This window comes from Podarcis vaucheri (genome assembly GCF_965113315.1).
Source record: "Podarcis vaucheri genome assembly, chromosome: 2".
Lineage (NCBI taxonomy): Eukaryota > Metazoa > Chordata > Lepidosauria > Squamata > Lacertidae > Podarcis > Podarcis vaucheri.
Window position 1 is genome coordinate 60,315,941 of NC_138760.1, and position 22,604 is coordinate 60,338,544.

General features: G+C 38.1%; 1 protein-coding gene across 3 annotated transcripts in view; it reads left to right on the forward strand.

Moving 5' to 3' along the window:
• The window catches only part of AFF4 (ALF transcription elongation factor 4), a gene marked incomplete at its 5' end in the record, with an annotated part of 52,931 nt that overhangs the window by 5,225 nt on the left and 25,102 nt on the right, over nt 1-22,604 (forward strand). Inside the window, 8 exons of one of the 3 annotated variants that reach the window (XM_082213700.1) lie at nt 7,452-7,539; nt 7,962-8,088; nt 11,650-12,438; nt 13,800-13,844; nt 15,092-15,178; nt 18,563-18,599; nt 20,636-20,684; nt 22,221-22,241. In XM_082213700.1, coding sequence (XP_082069826.1) covers nt 7,535-7,539; nt 7,962-8,088; nt 11,650-12,438; nt 13,800-13,844; nt 15,092-15,178; nt 18,563-18,599; nt 20,636-20,684; nt 22,221-22,241 — 1,160 coding nt within the window. Of the gene's footprint in view, nt 1-7,438; nt 7,540-7,961; nt 8,089-11,649; nt 12,439-13,799; nt 13,845-15,091; nt 15,179-18,562; nt 18,600-20,635; nt 20,685-22,220; nt 22,242-22,604 lie in introns of those variants that run through there. The other 2 variants (XM_082213699.1, XM_082213701.1) reach the window with 2 other exon arrangements.

Here is a 22,604-nt window from a genome sequence, read left to right on the forward strand (position 1 = left end):
TGTGTTATAAATTAAGCACGAGCAAATTTTCTCTGGTACAGAGAAAAAGTTTGAGAACCACTGCTTTAATAAATACCTTTTGGAGGTAAAATTTCTTTCCTCCCAGTACCACTGATTGACGTCTTACTGTCAGCTGAGGAACACCACTGGACACAATCCACTGTGAATATAAAACTATATATAAAATTCTGAAAAGCTGGTACCTATTTATATCCTTCTCATATTTTACATAGTGAATATATATAATAGCTCACATAGTCCTATATATAAATGAGACTTTTTGTCTTATTTTTGAAGCAGTATTGAATATATGCTTCCCATCCTTATTCTGCTTTCAGATAAGATGGCAATATTGGCAAGTAGGAAGGAATAACGTTGTGGTGAAGTAGTTAAGTGTTGTTTGTCAACAACTGGAATGTGTTCATGTAGTCATGATTTTTTGCTCAGTCTTAGATTTTTCCTTCAGGTCACAGTGGTTTGATGAAAAGCCTGCTTAATTTATGCTTTGCTTTTGCATTTTATTGCAGTAACAGGTATGGTTTGCTAGAAGACATCAGCTAGTATGATTAAATCGTTTGAGTCAATAGGCATGTTCTGTTTGGCACAGACCATAGATATCATGCTAGGGGAGGTGCATAAGCTTCATACTTATAAATGTCTGGGCAAAAGAAATGTAGCCACTCAGGCAGAAATGGATTGAGGAATTGAAGGATTTGTATAAGATTTACTGGGTAATATGTAAAGAAGTGGAAGTAAGGCAGTGTGTGTACGAGCCTTCTGAATTACCCATCAAAGTTACTAGACAATAAATAAATAAATAAATAAATAAATAACCAACCAACCAACCAACCAACCAACGTACAGTACCTGCCTTGTACTTACAAGAGGAGTTGGTAGAGTAGAGGGATCTTTCTAGGCTTTCTTATGAGTAGGTGAGGAAAACATTTTAAATGAAGCTGACTAGTGGCGGGCACATAGAATGTTCCCTGCCTTGTTCTCTCCTCACCTGGTTTCTGTGCCGGATGTGCAGAAAGGGGCTTCACTGCCTGGTTGCTGAGCATAGAAGGCTTGTAAGTGAAGGCATGGGTCCCTGTGTCACTTCATCAGCTCATTATGTTTCTTTGTTGAGCCACACAAGGAACAAAGCACTCTTCTCTGTGTGTCCAGAACAGAAGCTTAGCGGACTATCATTGCAACCCAACCTTCCACTGACAGACTCCTTGGTTTCAGTTCTAGGTGAGGAGGAGGCAAAGTGCCCTCCTATACAACAGAATACTGAGCAGACTGCCAGAAGAAGCAGGTGTGTGTGTGTGTGCGCACACACACACACACACACACACACACACACAAACAATATGTAGCACCCTTAATCGAAAAATCTCAGGATGGTTAAAATCCAATTGAATAACCGTGTACTGGAAGCAACCATTTTACATTCATCCAATTGACACACAACCATGCACACACTCATCATTACTGAAGCAGAAGATGGGTTCCTGTTCTTAATAGTTATAGTAAAAATGTTAGACTGGGGGAAATGGATGCAAACAAATGTAGCTACATGCACATGGCTTAATTTTAGTTGGGAATGTGGGCTAAGGTTAGTGCAATCCTATGTTACTCAAAAGTAAGTCCCATTGCTTTCAATGAGAGTTCTTTGCAGCTAAATGTGTACTGGAATGCAGCTTTAAGCCCAAAGCCTTATAGAAGAGACAAATTTTGGGCTGAGGTTTGAAGGAAATTGGACAGTGAGGAAAGGGGATGGGAACATCAAATGGCAACAGAAAGGCATTGAGGGTCACCATCCGAAGTGTTGGCAGAGTGTAATTGTGACAATATGTTAAGGCTCAAGCTTGTGGCCATATGACTTTGGAAAAGTTTCTGCTTCAAGAGAGTTGAGCCAAATTCTTGTTCATTTTTGCAGTTAAGTGAGATAATACATTGGAGAAGATACTAAAATTGTTGATGTATTCATAAGAAGTTCTGCTCAGTTAAGAAGGTGATGATACCTTTGTAGGCATCACATTCCTGAGCAATGAGAGAGCTGTTAATTCCATTGTGTTTCTACAGTACTTCCACTTCTTGCCGTAGTTGGTTTCTCAGTCATCTGACATATATCAAATAGTCTTAACCTGATGATTTGATTATATGACTAATGTTACATTAAGGCAGTGAATAAGCTATAGTGGATAGTAATGTACAGACTGTGTATTTGAATCTACAGAGAAATGATGAATACCTACATACTATTGGTTCACATATATTTTTGAGTTTAATTAATTATGGAAATAAGACAATACATCAGGAACTGTCAGAGCTATGTACTTGGGCATGTAAAAGCATGCCCCACAGAAACTCTGCATGCTAATCATTCTGTAACTACAAGAACTAAGAGTGATATCTAAGTACGTCATACTCAGATTAGCACCATTGAAATCAGTGAACTTGTAGAATTTAAGTGCATTCTGAGTATGACTCACACTGGATATGACCCTAAATATCAAATTCTCTGGAATAATATCCAGCTTTTCTCCAAATAGTGTTGATATATTAATTTCTTTGTCTGGTGGCTTTTGTCCTGAATACTGTAGGTCCTATGAATTAAGTGAAGCTCAAGTCATCCACTGGTATAAGGATAACTGAACAGGAAACTGTTGAAACCAAAGACAGTTTGTTTTATTTCAGTGATAGACAAAGCTGATAAAGGTTTATTAGAGCTTGCAGAATGAAAGTGGATGAAGCCAACTTTGAATGTTGTTTTGTTGTCTTTTAGCTTGCTTTTTGCTTTGTTGGTGAAACAAGGAACAGCCAGGCTAGAATAATCCTGTGTATTTTGAATGAAGTAGAAACACTTTTGGAAACAGACCAGTGCAACTATAACTTTACTAACTTCAGTCAGCAGGGCTTATCATAACTGGGGAATCTCGTAACTGCAACCAAACAAGTTGGCAGCTTTTTTATGCTTCCTTTGGAACAACGAGGTTCCAATTATAGAGAAACTGTCATCTCTGATACTCTCATAATATTGAGACTTAATTATTTTAATTCATTATATTGTTATTTGACAAAGAATGTCACATGAAGCCATATTTTATCCTGTTATCAAATAAACTGATATTTATTAAAGTGACAGAGCTTCAGACCTGGTATTAAAGGTGAGAGAAATAAACATAACAGATTATGGCATTTAATTGCGAACTTGGCAAACTATGCCCTCATATGTTTATTCTGCATTATTACATTCCTGGCAGTTTCAGCTGAAGTACGATTTTTAAAAGCCCCTTTTATGTGCAAGATTATAACAGCCCTATGCCAACATTATTGCTACGAGTGAGGCAGTCTGTAACTGATGCTGACATGAATGCCTGTATATATCAGATACATGCATTGATACAAGTTTGCTGTGCATCAGAGCCAACCATTGGATACTAAACTAAAAGATACGTACCTGCCTTTGAAAGATAGGGACACATTATTGTGCACAATGGGTATATTACACCACTTATTTCAAGACTTTTTGAATTTCTTACTGAGCAAATGTATTTACCCTTAGCTTTCAGAAGCATATATCAGAAATGACCCAAAGGCCTTCAGTTAATTAATGTTGCCTCCTTGGGTGGTGCTCATATTTTAGAGTGGAGGGTAGAACTTAGTCCTTAATAATATATTGTGGATTTTGTATTGTCAGTTGTTTTAGTTTTTTCCTGGTTTTAAATTGTCTTTTACATACTTTTGTCACGTTACTTTGAGACTTTATTGTAAAAAGTAACTGATAAATGAAATAAATTGCTCATTTTAGATTATACAAGTTTGTGTAGAACTGTATTAGCTCAGCATTTACATGGTATTTTGAAATGATTTCTTAGATCTGCTGTACTTCTAACTATTTCTGGTGGTAGTTAGGTGGATAGGAATAACAAAGACCTAGTTATTTATAGCTGTGCTGGAGCTTATTTATCATTCATAGCCAAATATTGGCAAACATAGCTCATGTTGCATCATGTCTACTTCACTGGCACTGAATGTGCTTTTGCTTATGAAAGCATTTAAACAACAAACCATTCAAAAGCCCTCAAGACCACTGAAATGGTGATTTCTTCTCAAGGAGATACTTCAAAACTCACTAACATTCTTTAATAGAATTTTTAAATCTTGTTTTTCAAAAAGCCTTATACATAAATGCGTAAATGCTTATATTTGTGTTTTGGGCATGAAACATGGCAGTCGGCTATACAGTACATAATTTGATTTGAATAGCACTGCACTGTATCTCAGTGATACTGCATGTGCTTTGCATCCTAAAAGTTCCAGGTTAAAGCTGACATCTTGACATAGATCTGGGAAAGACTGCCTGAAAGTGTTAAACCCTGGAGAGCCACTGCCAGTCGGTATGAACGGTATTGAACTACATGGACCAATAGTATCACCCAGTATAGCAATTGTGCATGTTCTTAAGAGGACAGTACTGTAGTTTAGAACGTATTAGGTAATGATAGGGGTGAGTAGGAGGAAATGAAACCACATCCAAAAATGGTGACATCCTTTGACATCTTGATATCCTTTATCCTACCAATTTCCTAGTATATGTGATTTTTTTTTTTTGTCGTCAAATGAAGGTAGAATGACTTTTAAAGATTGATATGTAAACTTCTGCCTTTGGGCAAAACGCTAAGTGTTTCAGAATAAATGTTCTTATTGTCATAGAACAGGGGTCAGCAACCTTTTTCAGCCATGGGCCGGTCCACCGTCCCTCAGACCATGTGGTGGGCCGGACTGTAATTTTTTGCGGGGGGGGGGGAATGAACAAATTTCTATGCCCCACAAATAACCCAGAGATGCATTTTAAATAAAAGGACACATTCTACTCATGTAAAAACGTGCTGATTCCTGGACCGTCTTGCAGCTTTAAAATAAATAAGTAGAGTTTAATTTTTCAAAATCACCCTTTCATAGATAGTTGATGGTAGTGAAAGAATGTCTTTAACTCTGGTTTTAACACTTAGTATGTCACTGCATTTGATCTTCAGTGATGTTTATCCTTCTACCTTCCAAGTATATTTGCCTGAGGACAAGCTTAAGGTTTGAAAAGTCACCTGCAATGTTGGTTTTTAAAGATAATTACTGATTGAAGTTTGCTTTTGCTTTTGTTATAAAGCTTCTAATTTAGTAAATAACTGTTGCTGTTTTGCCTGCTTAAAGGTTAATTAAAGTTACTAAGTTAATTGTTTGCCTTCTAGGCATGTTTCAAATAATACTTTTTAATATAAAAGCTAAACATCATAGCTAGAGCAATTTCATGATTTCCTAACGCATTCTGTCTTTAATATTCATAGTAATATTTCTCATTCTGGAAAAATGGTGCATTCTGTTTAAAAATGTTGGGTAGTATCCAACACTGCTATTCCGCTAGTGCAACAGACTTCCTACTTGCACAACAAAATTTCCCCCTTCTCGCCTCCCTGCAGCCCTGGCATACCCTCTACATCTGCTCTAGAGCAGTGTTCCCCAACCTTGGGCCTTCAGCTGTTTTTGGACTACAATTCCCATCATCCTTGACCACTGGTCTTGCTAGCGAGGGATGATGGGAGTTGTAGTCCAAAAACAGCTGGAGGCCCAAGGTTGGGGAACACTGCTCTAGAGGGTTGCAAGACCCTCTGGAGAAGATTTTGATGGTGTGGGGGGAGGGGAAGTCCCATAAGTCACACTTAGCATTAGATATAATCCATTACAGTTGTAGCTCAACTTCTGAATGTGATCTGTTTCAGGGTGCCACCCGCACCCCGAAAAGTCTGTAAGTAGAGTTTTGCTACTGCGCATGCACAAAGCACACAGATTGCTTCTGCGCATGCACTGAACCCGGAAGTAAACACTTCTGGGTTTGCCGTGTTCGTAACCTGAAAAGCTGTAACGTGAAGCAAACGTAACATGAGGTATGACTGTACTTCCATTCTAGTTTATAAAGGAGGGTGTTACCGAGAAGGCAATGGATTATACAAAATGCGTAAAGTGAGATTTATTCCACTAGCTGTTAATGGTTACGAAAGATTCAGTTTTGCGATGAACCTTTGTGAGCTTTCCAGAACCTTTGAGAGTTTACTCGGCTCAATCTGTGATTGGGAGGGAGTGGATTGACTATAAATGTTCTGTGCAATAAGTCATCAGCCAGATGTTTCTTGTGAAGAAGCTCTTCACTGTGCCCCATCAAGTGGTTATTAGTGGCAGTTAAACTTATTGCTCTGGAAATCTTGGGGTGACCGCATACCTATGTGTTTAGAAGATACTGCACATTAAATAGTCTCTTTTTATAACAGGAGTGGGGAACTGAGGGCTGCATTCTCTCATGGAAGAACTTCTGGGGGCTTCATGCCACTGATGGATGAGGCCAGAGGCAAGAATGGATTGTGACTCTTGCCTTCTATAGTAGGCTACTATCCAGTCACACAAAAGTCAGAGGTTCTATATCCACACACCCACACCCTCCATCTAGGTTACCAAGAATCATTGTTAGAGGTCAAGGACATATTCCAGCCAGGCAGAAGCACTCAATATGGGTGCAGAGCAGGCCTGGGGAGGGGTGTAGACTGGGGAGAGGGACTTGCCCAGGATGAATGCCAAGGGTGAGACAGAGGCCTAGAGAGCTATATTTGGCCTCTGGGCCTACAGTTCCCCACCCACACTATATAAAGTAAGAGAACTTCATGGAGATTCCACAACTTAACTTCCTTCTGCAGAAATCAAATTATTGTGAAAATAGTGTTAATTGAAGTTGACCTAAGAGGATATCCAGCTTTGTGATCAGAGGTGTACTTATTTAATGAGGTTTTCCTGCCACCATTTTTCCACTGCAGCCCATGCACCCTCAAGAAGCCTCTACTGAAGGTTTTAGGACTCAGGAAAGGCCCAGTACAGTAACATGGGCTGCAGTGGGAGGGGGCAATGACCAAAAATTAGATGGAGGCAGGTTGCACGTGGTATCGCTCTAGATGACTTTTGGGAAAGAAAAGTGGTGGCCGCTGTGAATTAACCCCCCCTTCCAAATTTGTTGTCTACCCTGCCCTCACCTTGGAAATCCAAACTAAAACTCAGCCCTGATTGAAAGTAAGTTAGTGTTCTGAACATGAAACACTCTTAGTGTGACTTTGCACTCAGCACACTGTGTTCACAAACTTTCTTGTAAGTAGAATCTTGTTCTTAACTTAGATGCTTCCTTGAGCTTAAGGGGAATCCTTTTAGATTTATGGCTTATATTTAGAGCAGTAGGTCAAATTAAAGCAGTGTTCTGTTACGTCAGATGTCAGTAAGCCTGTTTTATAAGGGAAACCTTCCAAGTTCTTAACCCACAAGGATCAGAAGCTCCTATTCAGGGAGGAAGTGTAGGCATTTTTAGAGGTTGTTGTAAATTTGGAGATGTTTACTGAAATGTGTATTTAGAGTAGAAATGTCATTTTTAGGGAACCTAGAAACAGCAAAGCTGAGAGCATGCTACGGAGGATGGACACCAAGGAGGCTCTGTTGGGGACAGAAAGAAAGAAAAATGAGGTAGATCAAACGTAGATGGCAATTGTTGTATATGGGAATGTGTGTTCATAGGCTGGCTGGTGGGAGGTGATTTGAATAACCATAAAAAATAGAAAGCTGAAGTTAATAACGTGTTTAATTTGATAAAAACCTTTGATTCTCTTCTCGATTGGCCTATTCTAATTATGCAGGTAACATGATCTAAGAGTAGGAGTTTGTTTAAATAATGCTTTGCGGTTTTACATATCAAAGTAATTGCATAAGTTATACCAGTGTCATATCTGTAAGGCAAGTTGTAGTGTTGAGGCATTCCCTATCTTAAAAAGAATGCACCGGATGGTGTTAAAGGGGAGGGGGGTTCATAAGACTGTCTAGGGGACAACCCTTCATCAGTTCTTTTACCTCTGTACCCATTTAGGTAATCAAATTGTTTTTGTTCATAGCAACATGAACCGTGAAGACCGGAATGCGCTGCGTATCAAAGAAAGAGAGAGGCGTAATCAAGAAATTCAGCAGGGTGAAGAAGCCTTTCCACCTAACTCTCCTCTCTTTGCTGAACCATATAAAGTTGTAAGTGCATGAGGTTTTTTAAAAATGCAGTTTTTCTCTCACTCCAAATTAAAATGGTTTGAGTTTTTTCCGCTGTAATACAACTTCAGTATCATATGGTTTCATTAAAATACAAATAAATGTCATTTATATAGTGGTTCCAAGTCTTACATCCTCAAAATTCCTGTGATGTAGGCAAGAGTCTACAAGAGCCTTGACTGTGGAAGAGATTAAGACCTGTTGCTCTAGATCTAGAAAAAACAAAGAAACCTGGAAGTTGTATTGTTATGATTTGAACATTTTTAAAGTAATGTTGCTGAAATATAAGATTACTAGAATTTTATGACTGCTATGGTTTTAACACAAGGACGTTGTATCAACATTTTTTTAAAAAAAGAAAGAATTAAATATCTCATTACGCTAATATCACTAACTATCCACACTTGAAACCAGCTTGCAGTTGAACAGCCTAAATTGAAATTATAGAAATGATAAATGTGAATTAGAGCCCTAAAGTATTTGAACAGATAATTGTTATAAAGTACTCTTGCCTTTGTAGTAAAAGAGTAATACAGCATATTAACATTTTTGAACTTTGTAGACAATAGTCTATTAATTACAAGTAATTGTTGGAGCTTGATGTTTTTAGTCTAGCTCTTTATTTGTAAGGTTCACTAGTTAATACTGCTAATTTGCTTTGTTCATGCAGTTAAATCTAATTGTAGCTGTTGTGAGTAAGATTGAAACCAAACTACAAGGAAGACTGGGTTATGAAATACTGTCAGTTTGAGAAATTTGGGTTTTGTTTTGCTTTAAATACTGACTTGTTTTTGTGAGGCTGCAAATGTATCCCCGTACACCTCTCGTTCTGGCAACAGATTGATTAAAGGTTAATTTTTTTTAATTGTGTGTCATTTAGCATGTGCATTTCACTAACAGTGACATTTTCTTCATATCCCTGAATTTAAAGTTAACTTGGGTACATGTTTCCTATCCTTCTCAATACCATATTCCTTCTCTGTGTTCTTCAAGGTGTGGTTACTGGACAATCAATACCATCTAATTATTTTGGTCTGTGATTTTTAGTAGTTAACGACTCATTCAAGGTGCTTGTCTCAAAGTTGTGCTGTTTATTACAAAAAAATACATATGGTGAAGGGATTTGTGTTGACTAGTACACGTTTGATATCAGGCAGCCTACAGAATACATTGCAATGTATGTATCTATCCATGGTGAGGTGTGAGTAAGGAGACCCATTGTCTCCTTTGCCATTTTTGTGTACATCAGGTTAAAATGGTTTTCTTTCAGGAGGCCTTTGCATTGTGGGTGCTGTTTTCTGCTCTCTTGTATTTTAATCTGTTTTAATTTTTTTCGGTTTCATGCTTCATTAATTATTTTTGTAAGCAGCTTTGTGATACATAGTAAAAAGTGTGGTATAAATTTCTTAAATAATAATACATGAAACACGACGGAAGGAAGGCACAATGACCTGTCTGTCTGATCTTGTTCCTCCTTCAGCCACCTTACATTTAAAAATGCCACTTAAGATATCTATAACACTGCTCTAGTATAGGCTTTTAGCCATGTTATATATGGTTTGGCCTGGGCAACGAGGGCAGTTCTAGAAGGGCTGAATTCACCCCAGCTATAAGATTGACCAGTGCTGATTTTGACTAACAGTCACTAGAAAGACAGAAAAACTGAAATCTTACTTGCTTCTTCTATCCTTTAAAAATATTCATAGGAGTGGAAGAAGCTAAAAGAAGGGAAAGTAGTCATTTATGTTTTTAGTCTTGTTTTTTAAAAGTACATGCATGATGGAAAGAGGTAGATACAGTGTACTGAAATACTAAGTAAGAGGAGTGCAGCTTAAACTACCTGAAAGGCATGTGAGTAGAGATTATAATAATAAATGAGTTTCAGTTATTTAAGAGGATTTTTAAAATTATCTATTTATCTTTGTTGCTTGAGCTTTACTACTTTTAAAAATCTGATTGGTTTCTAAATGTGCAAAAACCAGTTTTTAAACTGTTTCTTCTAGCATAAGAAGCTTTTAGAGCTTTTCTCATTTTGCTCCCAGAACCATACAAATCCTAATGAATGTGACGTCTTGGGAATTCCTAAGAAAGCATCCTGAAAGCCTCCGTAAATGGAGATTTCGCCTTTTGGTCCTTTGAACAGTTACTTAGCAGAACCAGGAAAGACCCCTTATATGTTCTGGTTGAGAGACATGTAGAGGGACTGCTTGTCATGGCCACTCTGTTTGGTGAATGGTAGCGTTAGAAGGAAAATCTGGTTAGGGTTTTACAGAGAATCATTTGTGCATTTCTGGAATGATAAATATAATGGGTGCTATTCAATGGTGCCAATTCACAAGCGGAACATATTTCTGCAAGAACAGTGTGACTTCCCTCCTCCTCCTCCTCCTACAGCTCCCTGCATGCCTCCCAGGTCTGCTCTAGAGAGTTGAGGAACCCTCCAGTACATTGGAGGGCACTGAGGTTGCAGGGGAGGACAAGAGAAAGGGGAATTTCACTGATGCAGTGTTGGATATTTCCTAATGACTACGCTGTTGGATTCCTTAACTGCAAGTTTTGTTTCTGTACAGTAGGGGTGAGGAACCTCTGGCCCATATGCCATATGTGATATCAAATGTGGGCCCAGGTATCAATGTGGTGTCAGAGGAACAATTGGAACCTTAAAGTGAGTTCCCTCTTGTGCCTTTGCTGGAACAAGACATGCTCCAGGATCAGCAAGTAGTTTGCATTGAAATCATGGCTAAAATGGGAGACTTTAAGCATTGGTGTTAGTTGAAACTGCTTCCTGCTCCTAAATCAAGCCCCTTTGAAAGCGCACTGGGAGCACATATTCAGAGGGGCTCACCTTTGACTGACAGATGGGTAGCCCCACCCACAGCTCAGATTTAGCTTGTGGGGGGTACAGCAGATACTGATCTAGACTGCTGGGGGAAACAGTCTGCCACCCTTGCTGTATAGGATGTCAGTATGATATGAAAATGTTCTTCTGTTTTAGAAAAGAGATGTTTCTAATATATTATTTATACTGCACATCTGAAATGAGGCTTCTTTTGAGCTTTCTAAAGGAAAGGACACTTTCACAGGAGTAGAATAAATTGCATTTTAATAAACAAGTAACCAGTAATTGCTGGATCTTGAATATTTTTGTCATGGAATATTCCATCTTCTAGTAAGAAACAATATGATTCAATATGATTGAAGAGCTAGATATAATTTATATTGGTTTTAGTAATCAGTTAATTAAACTTTAGTTTATAGTTTATTGGTGGCAATTAATCAATAAAAGCCCACAGTACTATTAGTATATTCATGATAAAATGAATTTTGTTGAAATCAGTAAGCATTAGCCATTGTGGATGGCAGATTAAGTGGTTCCCAAGTTAATTTTATTTTCGGTGCAAAATAAAGACTGACTGCTTTATTCTGTAGGTAAATTTCAAATATATGTTATCATAAAGGACATTCAGCTGACCCAAAAGTTTAATTGTAGAAGGAGTGTATTTTAAAATAAACTTCTGCATCGTGTTTTTGTTCCTTACACAGACCAGCAAAGAAGATAAATTATCTAGCCGTATCCAAAGTATGCTTGGAAACTATGATGAAATGAAGGATTTTATAGGTGACCGGTCCCTCCAGAAGCTTGTTGAAATTCCTAAACCAACAGTACCATCAACAACAGATGAAAAATCAAACCAAAGTTTCTTTGGTGATCAGAGGCACAGTACTGGCTCTCATCAGAGCAGCAAATGGACGCCTGTAGGTCCAGCACCTAGCACTTCTTCCCAGTCACAGAAGCGTTCCATAGGTTTACAGAGTGGACATGGTGGCCAGCGCAACAGTGGCAATAACACTAGCAGTAGTGGGCAAAGGCACGACCGTGACTCATATAGCAGTAGTGGGAGCAGCAGTAGCCGTAAAAAAGCCCAGCATGGATCTGAACATTCAAAGTCCCGTTCTTCCAGCCCTGGAAAACCACCTGCTGTTTCTTCTCTGAACTCCAGTCATTCCAGGTCTCATGGAAATGATCATCACAGCAAGGAACATCAGCGCTCCAAATCTCCGCGAGACCCTGATGCCAGCTGGGACTCACCCTCCCGTGTCCCTTCCTTTTCTAGTGGTAGTCAGGCTTTCCCTCCTTCGCTTATGTCTAAATCTAACACAATGTTGCAGAAGCCTACTGCCTATGTAAGGCCTATGGATGGTCAGGAGTCCATGGAACCAAAGCTATCTTCTGAACACTACAGTAGCCAGACACACAGCAACAATACGAATGAACTGAAACCTGGTAAAGCACATCTAACAAAGCTGAAAATTCCATCTCAGCCGCTTGACGTAAGTTGCCTTAAAAAAAGTAAAATAAAATAAAGCTCATTTGTGCTTATTCCATGGATAAGAGAGACTGCTTAGAAAAATACTTTTATTGAGTTGTATGTAAGGAACACACCTAACTAAAATGCAATAATTTCTTTTAATTTCAATTTCTTTGACAATTGAAGGATTTACAGCTTTCTGATCTGCCATGATTCTAATAACTGAGCATTTATGCTGGTGTGGCCCGGCACATGTTTTTGCTTGGGTGTTTCAGCTTTAAATAAACACTAATGTGACATTATTATTATTTTATTTACAACTCAGTTGAGCTTCTGCTCCACCATAGTGGAAGATAAAATTGTGCTAAATATTGACTTTTAATAATGGTGTTTTATTAACAAGCATATAGCAGCCTCATCTACTTCCCAGTCACAAATGACTGGTTGGAATTCATTGCTACATGAATGGATTTGCACAACAGGACTTTCCCTTCCTTTCCTTCCTCTACAAGCCCCACCCCCTCCAGTACCTAAAACTGTTCTGGAGGGTTTCCAGGCTTTGAGGGAAGTCCAGGAGACTACAGGGGCAAATGAAGTCCCATTGCACAAGCAAAAGTCCATTCAGCTCACACAGACAAAGTATTAGATACAACCCTCCTACTTGGTCATACTCAGAGTAGAATAATTGAAAACAATGTAATTGAACTATTACAGGTTAATTTGAATAGATTGATTTCAGTGGGTCAACTGTGAATATAACTGACTTGGACATAACACCCCTTTTGAAAAGAAAAAGTGAGAGAATGTGTACTGTCATTGTTCTGCAGTGTCTTGCACTTTAAAATATAATTAAGATGCCATCTGGCACTTAATTTCAAGTATGAAACAGTATTCATATGGGCATTTAATTCTTCATAGATTACTATTTCCTTTTTCTTTTTTGTGCTGGATCTGACAGTGCAAAAAGAAATGGATATGAGAAACTGGGTTCTACCACCTTCTTCTTCTTTGGCGATCACTCTTAACTGAGTAAGATTGTCTTCCATAAACATGGTTTTAACAATGAGTGCGTAAGTGAAGCATTCATGAAACAGAGGAACGTTAAAATTATATTGCTTAGATTATCATTTTTCTCAGAAATTAAAAAAGTTAACAATAGTTTCCCTCAGCTGCATACATTTTAGGAAACTTTGATGAGAAATACAAAGGTGTGAACAAGTTATGAAAAGATGTTTGTAGAGTCTCTCTTCATCTGCAGTATGAAAGCTGCTCTTTGTACCTTAATACTGAATTTGAATCCCATTTTAAGTAATTGAATTTTCTAGAAGTTTCATAACATTTAATTACAAATATGCCAGTTATGTTCTGATCATTCATTTGTAGGCATCAGCATCCAGTGACATGAGCAGTGTGGATGAAATTCTAAAAGTAAGTTGTTCTCTTATTCTGGCTTTTGAGATTTTCTTGCTTAAATGTGTTGAATTTTTGGAAAAAATCCAAAATCAATTGCCCCTGTATATTGCTTAACATTTCATTAAAAACCAATTATCCTTTTTTTCTCTTCTGTGTACCATTGGTATCCACCAGTTTGTTCTCTATTTTTAATAATACTTTCGGATTATTTTTCTAAAGTCTTCCTTGGTAAAGTCTTAAAATATTTTAAAAGAATATTTTCCTGCATATGCAAATCAGTATGTTTTGTTACTGTATTTTCTCTTCAGACATTAAATAAAAAGGTTATTTACCCCCCCCCATTGATTGAATATGCATAGTGGGAAAGCATATCAATATATTAAATTAGCAATAAAACTGATGGATTAAATAAATAGATGTTTTGTTTTCCTTGGAAGGTTTCCTTAAGTCAATCAAATAATTTTTGTGTATCCTGCATGAAAATGACATTGACGTAATTCTGAAAGACTAATCACAGTCAGTCTTGAAATAAGATTATGTTGTAACTTCCTCTCCACTTATTCCTTCCATTTCTCTCTGGTAAACCTAAAGCTTTTAGGTTATATGGTAAATATAGCAGTTTCATTTAAGACTCTTTGTACAAATGAAGTAGAATCCCATGGGTGTTACTATTCTGCAGAATGACATATACCAGCAGGACAGTGAGGGAGACAATTCATTCTCTCCTTTGAAGCCCCCCATTTTGGGGGGGGGGTGATGACGAGTGATGACTGTCATGATTAGATGGGACCAAGGGAGAATGCAAGGAACGATTGCTAAAAATGTCCCCATCTCTTTTTTCCTGATGGATGCCTTTTGTCAGTAGAACAACATCCATTGGATTCCACCCATAGTTGCTTCAATTTATCCCTGTTCACAAGGCTAACAATTATTTTTTAATTCTCTGATCACAAAGTTTTGTTGGGATTGGTCATTGATAGTGTTGTAGTAAAGCAAATACTTCGGCTTGTGCAAGGACACCCCCCCCCCTTCTCTTTTCCCCTGCAGCCCTGTAAAATCCACTTTGGAGCATTTGGGGAATCTTCCGGTCAATCAGTAGGGGACAGGAGACTGCAGGGGGCAGGAGAAGAGTAAATCTTATTGCATGAATTGGCATCTTTCCACATTATTTTAATTTAAAACACTTGTAAGCTGTGCTTTTTGGTTTGCAATAAGTTAAAGGTATAATGGTTTCTGGAATCTTTGGTTTGTGTTCTGAACAGGAGATGACCCATATTTGGCCACCGCCATTGACAGCTATTCATACACCTTGCAAAACTGAACCTTCGAAGTTTCCATTCCCAACAAAGGTCAGTGGATAACATAAAGATCATGATTGCACATGGCAGTTGGTTGATTCTAAGATAAGGAAGCTACCTTTTGTGGATCAAGATTTTCATCATTTAATTATAATTTTTACAGCATTGTTCACTCTTTGTTTTTATTGGCTTCATGTTATATTGTTTGCTTGAAACTTCTGCTTTGGCTTTATTTTTCCTTAACTCTGTTTGCCTTTCATATTGAACTTATTATAATTGTGTCCTGTTCTTTCATCTAGAACAAATTTACATACCCTTTTTAACAGGCATGTTATTTCATGCATTCAGAACATTAGGTCATATGAATTGTTCAAATTCTCTTCCTGTCAGGAAGCTCCATCTATGCTGTTTCCATACACAATACTTTGTGTTCTTTTAGACATCTTAAAATCTGGTGCAGCCACTTCAACAATAGTGATCCTGGGTTGATTTGTGAGCTTTATCAACAGCAATTTGTATTGAGCAGGTGACTTGAGTTGATGCTTAAGAAAACCCTTTTCCTAGGTAAACTCTTGTCTCCTACAAATACCCCAGTAGCTGTCTACAGTATATGCATATTGGAGGCTAGAAATGTACAGAAATTATCAAACAAGAGGACTTTAAATTTATCCAAAGAAGGCCGCACTGCTTCAAAATGCTCCTGTTTTGTAGCATTTCTTTTTAAAAAATGTTACCGTGCTATTTGCTTTCATTTTTATTCAGTTCAAATATTAGTTTGTGGAGTGATCTCTCCATGTTAAGAGAGATCATGTTGTGGGAAAACTCTAATATCCTTTGCTTGAAAGACTTTCTGACAACTCATCAAAAGATTATAGCATGTATTTTTTTCAGTATCATGTTTTAACGTTTCCTGAAGAGACAAACATGATACAATTGTATCATTCTTGGCATATGGTTTCTGGTGGTGCCTAGGGCAAAGGTTTATTACTTACATAAATATGTTATTTCATAAACCTAGTGTTTGCTAATCCTTAATAGACTCTGTTATTCAACTTCAATTTTTCATATAACTACATGAAGAACTGGCAGTAGTGAATTTCTCAAAGTCATTTTAGACGGTTACCAATGGCAATAGCTTAGTTTTATGATTGCATTCTTTCTACTGTTCTTGAAAAGGAAAGTCCTAGGCTCATTGGTTCCATGTAATCAAGCATAAACACAGTATGTAGTACCCTCATGATTATGACAAATATGAATCACCTCCAGGCATGGAAACTTTTGTAGAGAGACTATTTAGAAGAAAGTGTGTCTTGTATTACTTTATTTCTTTCATGCCATTTACTTACCATACTTGATTAACATAGGCATCTGTGAGAACACACAAGACTAGTACATGTTTGTTGGCTATTTTTTGGTACATTTTAATGTATATTTTTAATTCAAAGAACTCAGGATGGATAATAGTTATTCAGTAGAACAACCATAACAAAGTAACAAAAAGCACAACATTTTTTGCATCTTTCAGCTGAACATATGTTACCAATCAGTTACCAAAAGTTTATGCCAGCAGCCAGGTTTTGATGTCTTAAGTGACAGAAGCATAGAAGCTGAATTGGAAAGGGCAGGGAGATTTAAAGCTGGGGTGCGCAACAGTAAAGGCCTGCCCCCATGATGATGGTGGAATGCTGAAGAGATCCTTTGTGGAAAAGTAATCTGAGCGGGAAAATACACTCCACACCACTGTAGACACCTGGGACTCAAGTGGTAAAGTGTAATCAAGGAATACCCTAGGAGCAGGACCTGCTCTTTTGAAGAGGCCTGCAACCTCATCCAAAACACCTAATTCCTAGGCCTCAGAACTGTCCAATCATAGCATCTTCGTCTTACCTGGATTCAGTTTATTACAGTTGCCTTGAGTGCCTCACCCAGCAGCTTCATTTTTATGTTAGATACTACTTAGGACCAACTTCCTTGGACTCATGCAGAAGTCCCATCTCCCCAAACCATCTTCTGGAATCAACCCTGTGGGTTGGAGTGAAAACACTCTGATGTTGTGTCTCCTACACTGCCCCACGTAGTGAGTGGTATCCGAATTTGTTGCAGTTTGTGGCAGAGGGTTCCAGTGACCTTTCATCTGAACTGGATTTCAGTTGTCTAGTCACTAGTCAGAACAACAGTGCTGGACAACTCTTGGAAAATGTAATGGAGAAAGCAAATCAATTCTTCTTTGTTTCCTTCATATAAATTGTGCCTGTAATTTGTATTTGGCCATTCTGGGACTCACACAGTGTCGGGCTTAAGCTGGTATGGATGAGGTCTTCTTACTCCCCACTAGAAGCTGACAAATCAGACTTAGATAACTTACCAGCATCTTGGTACACTCTGGACTGCACCACTGCAGTTTACTCATCCTTAGGAGAACATCAAATATTGGGAGATGGGATAGGCTGGTGTTGCAGCGTTAGCTCTCCAGATGTTCCTCTGATTATCTCTTGCTGCTCCTTCACGTCTGGCTGCAGCTGACCTCTATAGAGAATCCCTAGGCCCTGGACTGATGTGGCTGCCCAGTGTAGATATTTATCTTACATGCAATAGTTGTAAATTGTCATATGTAGTTGTAAATTGGCATTATATAAATGTTAGCTTGTATAAATGACTGCATGGCATGAGTCATGTAGCACAAAAGTGGTAACCTCAGAATTTAGAAGTGGAAGCTTGATCCAGGAGAATCCCTAGCCTAATGTGCAAAGTAGGCATTTCCTTTTTCCTTTCCAATAGTCAACTATCATCACTTTAAATTTTATTCATATTGTGGTGTAGTGGTTAAGAGCGGTAGTCTTGTAATCTGGGGAACCGGGTTTGTGTCTCCGCTCCTCCACATGCAGCTGCTGGGTGACCTTGGGCCAGTCACACTTCCGTGAAGTCTCTCAGCCCCACTCACCTCACAGAGTGTTTGTTGTGGGGGAGGAAGGGAAAGGAGAATGTTAGCCGCTTTGAGACTCCTTAAAAGGGAGTGAAAGGCGGGATATCAAATCCAAACTCTTCTTCTTCTTCTAATGTGCAAAGTAGGCATTTCCTTTTTCCTTTCCAATAGTCAACTATCATCACTTTAAATTTTATTCATATTCAGTGGGTTGCACTTAAAAACATGTTTGGGGGACACCACTGTATGTGTTCATTAAAAAAGAAAAGAAAAAAGGATGAGAAACTTTACCATGTGATCAGTGCCTTAAACCATAGGAAAGAAGGCTTCGGCTTTTAGGATTCTCTTGGCTCTAAAGTCTGGGGAAGATTCAGATAGGCTTGGATAACACTTCAAAGGAATTGTTGTAGTTTTTTCTAAAATTTAAATAATCAAGCACAAGCACAACTAAAGCACTTCCTCTTTTAGTAGTCTCTGTTAAACAGATAAGTAACCTTTTTGTATTTTTACAGGAAACTCAGCAATCTAATTTTGGCACTGGAGAACAAAGTAAGTGTGTGTTTGTATTATGTACTGAATTATTTCTCTGTTTTTTTTTAAAAAAGAATTTACAGTAAAATTCTCTTTTGGATGCTTTACTTGAAGAAAAGTTCTATTGATAGTTTTTCTGGTCTCGTGGCTAGGATGCCTGGCCCAATAAAAGACCTGAATCAGAATGTTAATGTGTTCTCATTTTATCTATTTTTGTGTGTGTGCTTACTGTACTAGGAAGGTTTGATTTGAGAATTAGTGCTTGTTATTTTTGTTACCTTTGAAAGTTGTAGCACATTTTGAGAAATCTTTGCCATTACGCTCTGAATGCTTTCGTAACTCCTGTTTGTGAGAATTAAGGAAGTTCAGCTGGTTAAGGCACCCTGGAGAATGAGCTTAAAGTAATCTCTAGGTGAGAAGGATAAGTAACAGAACAGCTTCACTCTAGCTTACTTGTGCTTCCCTTATTGGGACATAACTCAGAGCAGTCCTTGCCTGTCTCTGTAGCTTGTGTGAGACTGTGCCAATTTCTATTATTCTCTGCCCTTGGAGTGCTTCCATTCTTTAAACAAAGGCCGTTCTTTTTAAGAACTGGCTTTCTCCAAAATAATAATTATGACTAGGAATGCAGTCACTGTGAATGAAACGGGACTGCACCATTTAATTCACACCATCTGACTTAATGTCTTCTGTAACTAGGATAACTAATTGATTAAGTTGTAAAAGCATAAGTAGTTATTCATATACTGTGACTCCATTTAGATGGCACAGAGCTGATTGTCAAACCATTAGTTTGGCATTTGGGCACACGTCTGTAAGCTTGCAAACTACTTCCCCTCCTTCCTCACAGGGTTCTATAGTATGAGATAATTGTTGCTTTATTACATGTGATTGACATCTGAATGAGACAGATTGGTTATTTCTAAGATTAACTGGCCTTTATACCAGCAGTTAGAATGGCAGATGATCAATATTTGATTATTTCCATTTTCGAGCACCAGTTTCAAGTCTTGCCTCTCTTGCTGCTCTTCTTGTTTTATTAGAAGAATTTTACTGGAAAAGTGAACTTGAAAAGGTCACTGGGCCCCAACCTAGTATTTGTATCTTGCATCAGAACCTCCAACAAATGTGTGCATTGTTTCCTGATCCATAACAAGTGCATCTTGTTTCTCCTCCCTCTCAAAAAGCACCACTCTGTTTATATGGTCTGTTGTCAGTTGCTTCCATCTACTTAAGTGATTCCTGAAAATGGTAGGCCTTCTTCTGGTGGCAACACAGTTGCTGCGTTGACCAATGAATTGCTAACATTGTCCAATTTCTTCAAACCATTGCATGACTCAACATCCCCAAAGTGTAAACATTTTCTCATTGAGATAGCAAAGAAGCTCAAAACAAGTTACATCGGGCTGCAGTCCTAACCCTGTTTCCCTAGAAGTAAACCCCATTGATTAAAATAGGATTTACTTCTGAAAAGACATTGTTAGGCTTATGATGATAGTTACTAGGTCTGAAGCATGTGATATTTTAACTTTAGGAAACACGATAGGATGAGGTATTTTGAAATGTTGCGTATTACTTTTGCCTTTGAGAACAAAAGGTTCATTACTCGCCTTCTGCAAGCAGGGGTGATAATGAAACTGCTGCTAAGATAACAGCATTACTAGCCAAATCATTAACTAGCTGTGTGAAATAATAAACAGCACATTTTTGTCTGGAATAATATCTACATTATGTTAAGGGAAGAACTTGTTTATATTTGTAAAACAAACAAGTCAAACTATTGAATCACTTCCTAGACTGTGAATTCAGTAGTTGATTTAATGTTAGTCTTTCACACTCCTTTTTTTAAGAAACCAGGTAAAGACATAGCTGTACATAGTACAGTAGTAAGTTTAGCATGTAAGTCAGAAAAGAAAGGGCTGCTGAATGCAGTGGATTAGCCCACTCTTGCAGTCTGCATCTGAGTCATGCTTGCCTCCATGTATATCATTTAGGTGATGTATATGTTTTTGTAACTTAGCGTTCAGCAATTATTTTATCTTTCTCACCTCCAGAAAGATACAATTCTTCATCAAAAACATCTAATGTCCACCAGTCTAAATCGTAAGTATGTCCTATAATTTTCTTTGCAATATTTACAGTAATCTTCTGAAAATATATATGATGGAAATGCCCATATTGATTCATAGAGATGGAACTGCTACGGACAGAAAATCTATATAGTTGCATAGAACATCTCTTTACTTTTAATATGCTCACTTTCAGTATATGTTTATAAGTGATGGGATTTCTTAATCAGGTTAGTAATTCAACATGAAATCTTGAGTGGTGCTCCTTGATTATTTACTGCACAAGGACATCACTTTCACTTGAACTTTGTATACCCAGGTGCACTTAATTCTCAGTACTTCACAGCCATAAAAGAACGTTGGTTACACTTGAGGAAGGAGGACTATTATGGTCAAGGCTACACAATTTTTTGCTTAGCTTGTCCTTTGTTCATAACATTGCTTTGTTCAATGTCAAAGACCATCTCCTCCAATCCAGCTTCAGATTTGGAGCTGGAGAATAGCCCAGAGGTTGTTCCCATAAGAATAGCCTGCTGGCCCAGGCCAGTGGCTCATCTAATCCAGCTATGGCTAACCAGAAGTCTGTGGGAAACAAGCAGGATCTGAGCACAAGAGCAAGCACTCTTCCTCCTATGGTTTCCAACAATGGTATTCAGAAGCATTACTGCGTTGAGCTATGGAGGCAGAGCATAGATGGCATATTGAGTATTCCCACAATTGCACTGGGATTGAAAACAGTTAGATCACCTTGGCAGCCCAGAACAATTGTGCAGTCAGTCTGTCCCCATTTTTGCTCCAAACCTGAAGCTGAGGGAGAACATAGAATTGATTGGGCACTGGGCTGTTGAGATATACTAAGGACTTTGGTATCCCGGCACCAAAAGGATAACCCCAGTCTTCTTCTGAAAGATCACCTCAATTTTTGTCTTGTTCTTCTAAGCTTGAGGATGAACCCCAGTTCCTCTCTAGTTCTAAGCTGGGACCTCTATTGTCACGTTTGCTCAGAGGGTGATGAAAAGCATGCTGAGCAGAATGGCAGACCCCCTAACTGACCTTCAGAAGTATTGAGAGTTAGCACACCTCCCTCCCCTGAATTTATCCAACAACTTAACTTAGGAAATAATGTCTGATAGTTTTTCTTGGTAATACTATCCATGTACCCAGCACTATGCAGGGAATAAGAGGGCAAGTCCTTGCTCAAGGAGCTTACAATCTAGAAAAATCCTGTATTCGAAATAAACATAGAGATGGCATATTTGGCCTTAATAAAACGGACCTCATTTCCTTGCAACTGCAAATTCATTTCATTAAATATTAAGCAATCAGCATTTTTGGAGAGACTCACCTGGAGTGCCCAACTTTTTCCTAGTGCCCCCTTGGTAATCCCACTGCCCTTTAGGGGGCAGTACTGTCCAGTTTGGGAGCCACTCCCTTAGATGAACATCATTCAGCTGCGTGAATAGTGCTAAACTAGATATAGCAAGCTAACCTTGCCAAGCAACTTTTATTTTACTGCAGAACTACCCAGAAGGTTGAATAATTTTAACCATATTTCTGTTTCCCCCCCCAGGTGTGAATCAAACCAGACAAAGTAAGATGCTATGTTTGTTACTGATATTAAGTGTTGCTTTTAAATTCTTGCTAATGCAAGAAGTGTTTTATTCATATTTTGTTATATGCAGAATGTTAATTCACAGCCCAGCTCTTGAAGAGTTCATAGTAAAGCATGAAAGAATTCAAGTTAATATCCTTCAATTATGTTTTAAAAATATAGCAGTGATTCTTAAGCAAATGGTAAAACTAAAAATGACTTACCATTAATTTATGCCAGAATTTATGAAGCCTACTCTGTATTTAGTTTCCCTGTCTCCTACCTTTTTGGTGTTGTGTGGTCACGCACAGTCTATGCTCTTTAAAAGTTTAGTCTTAGCTTTTTTCAAAGTACATTTTGTCT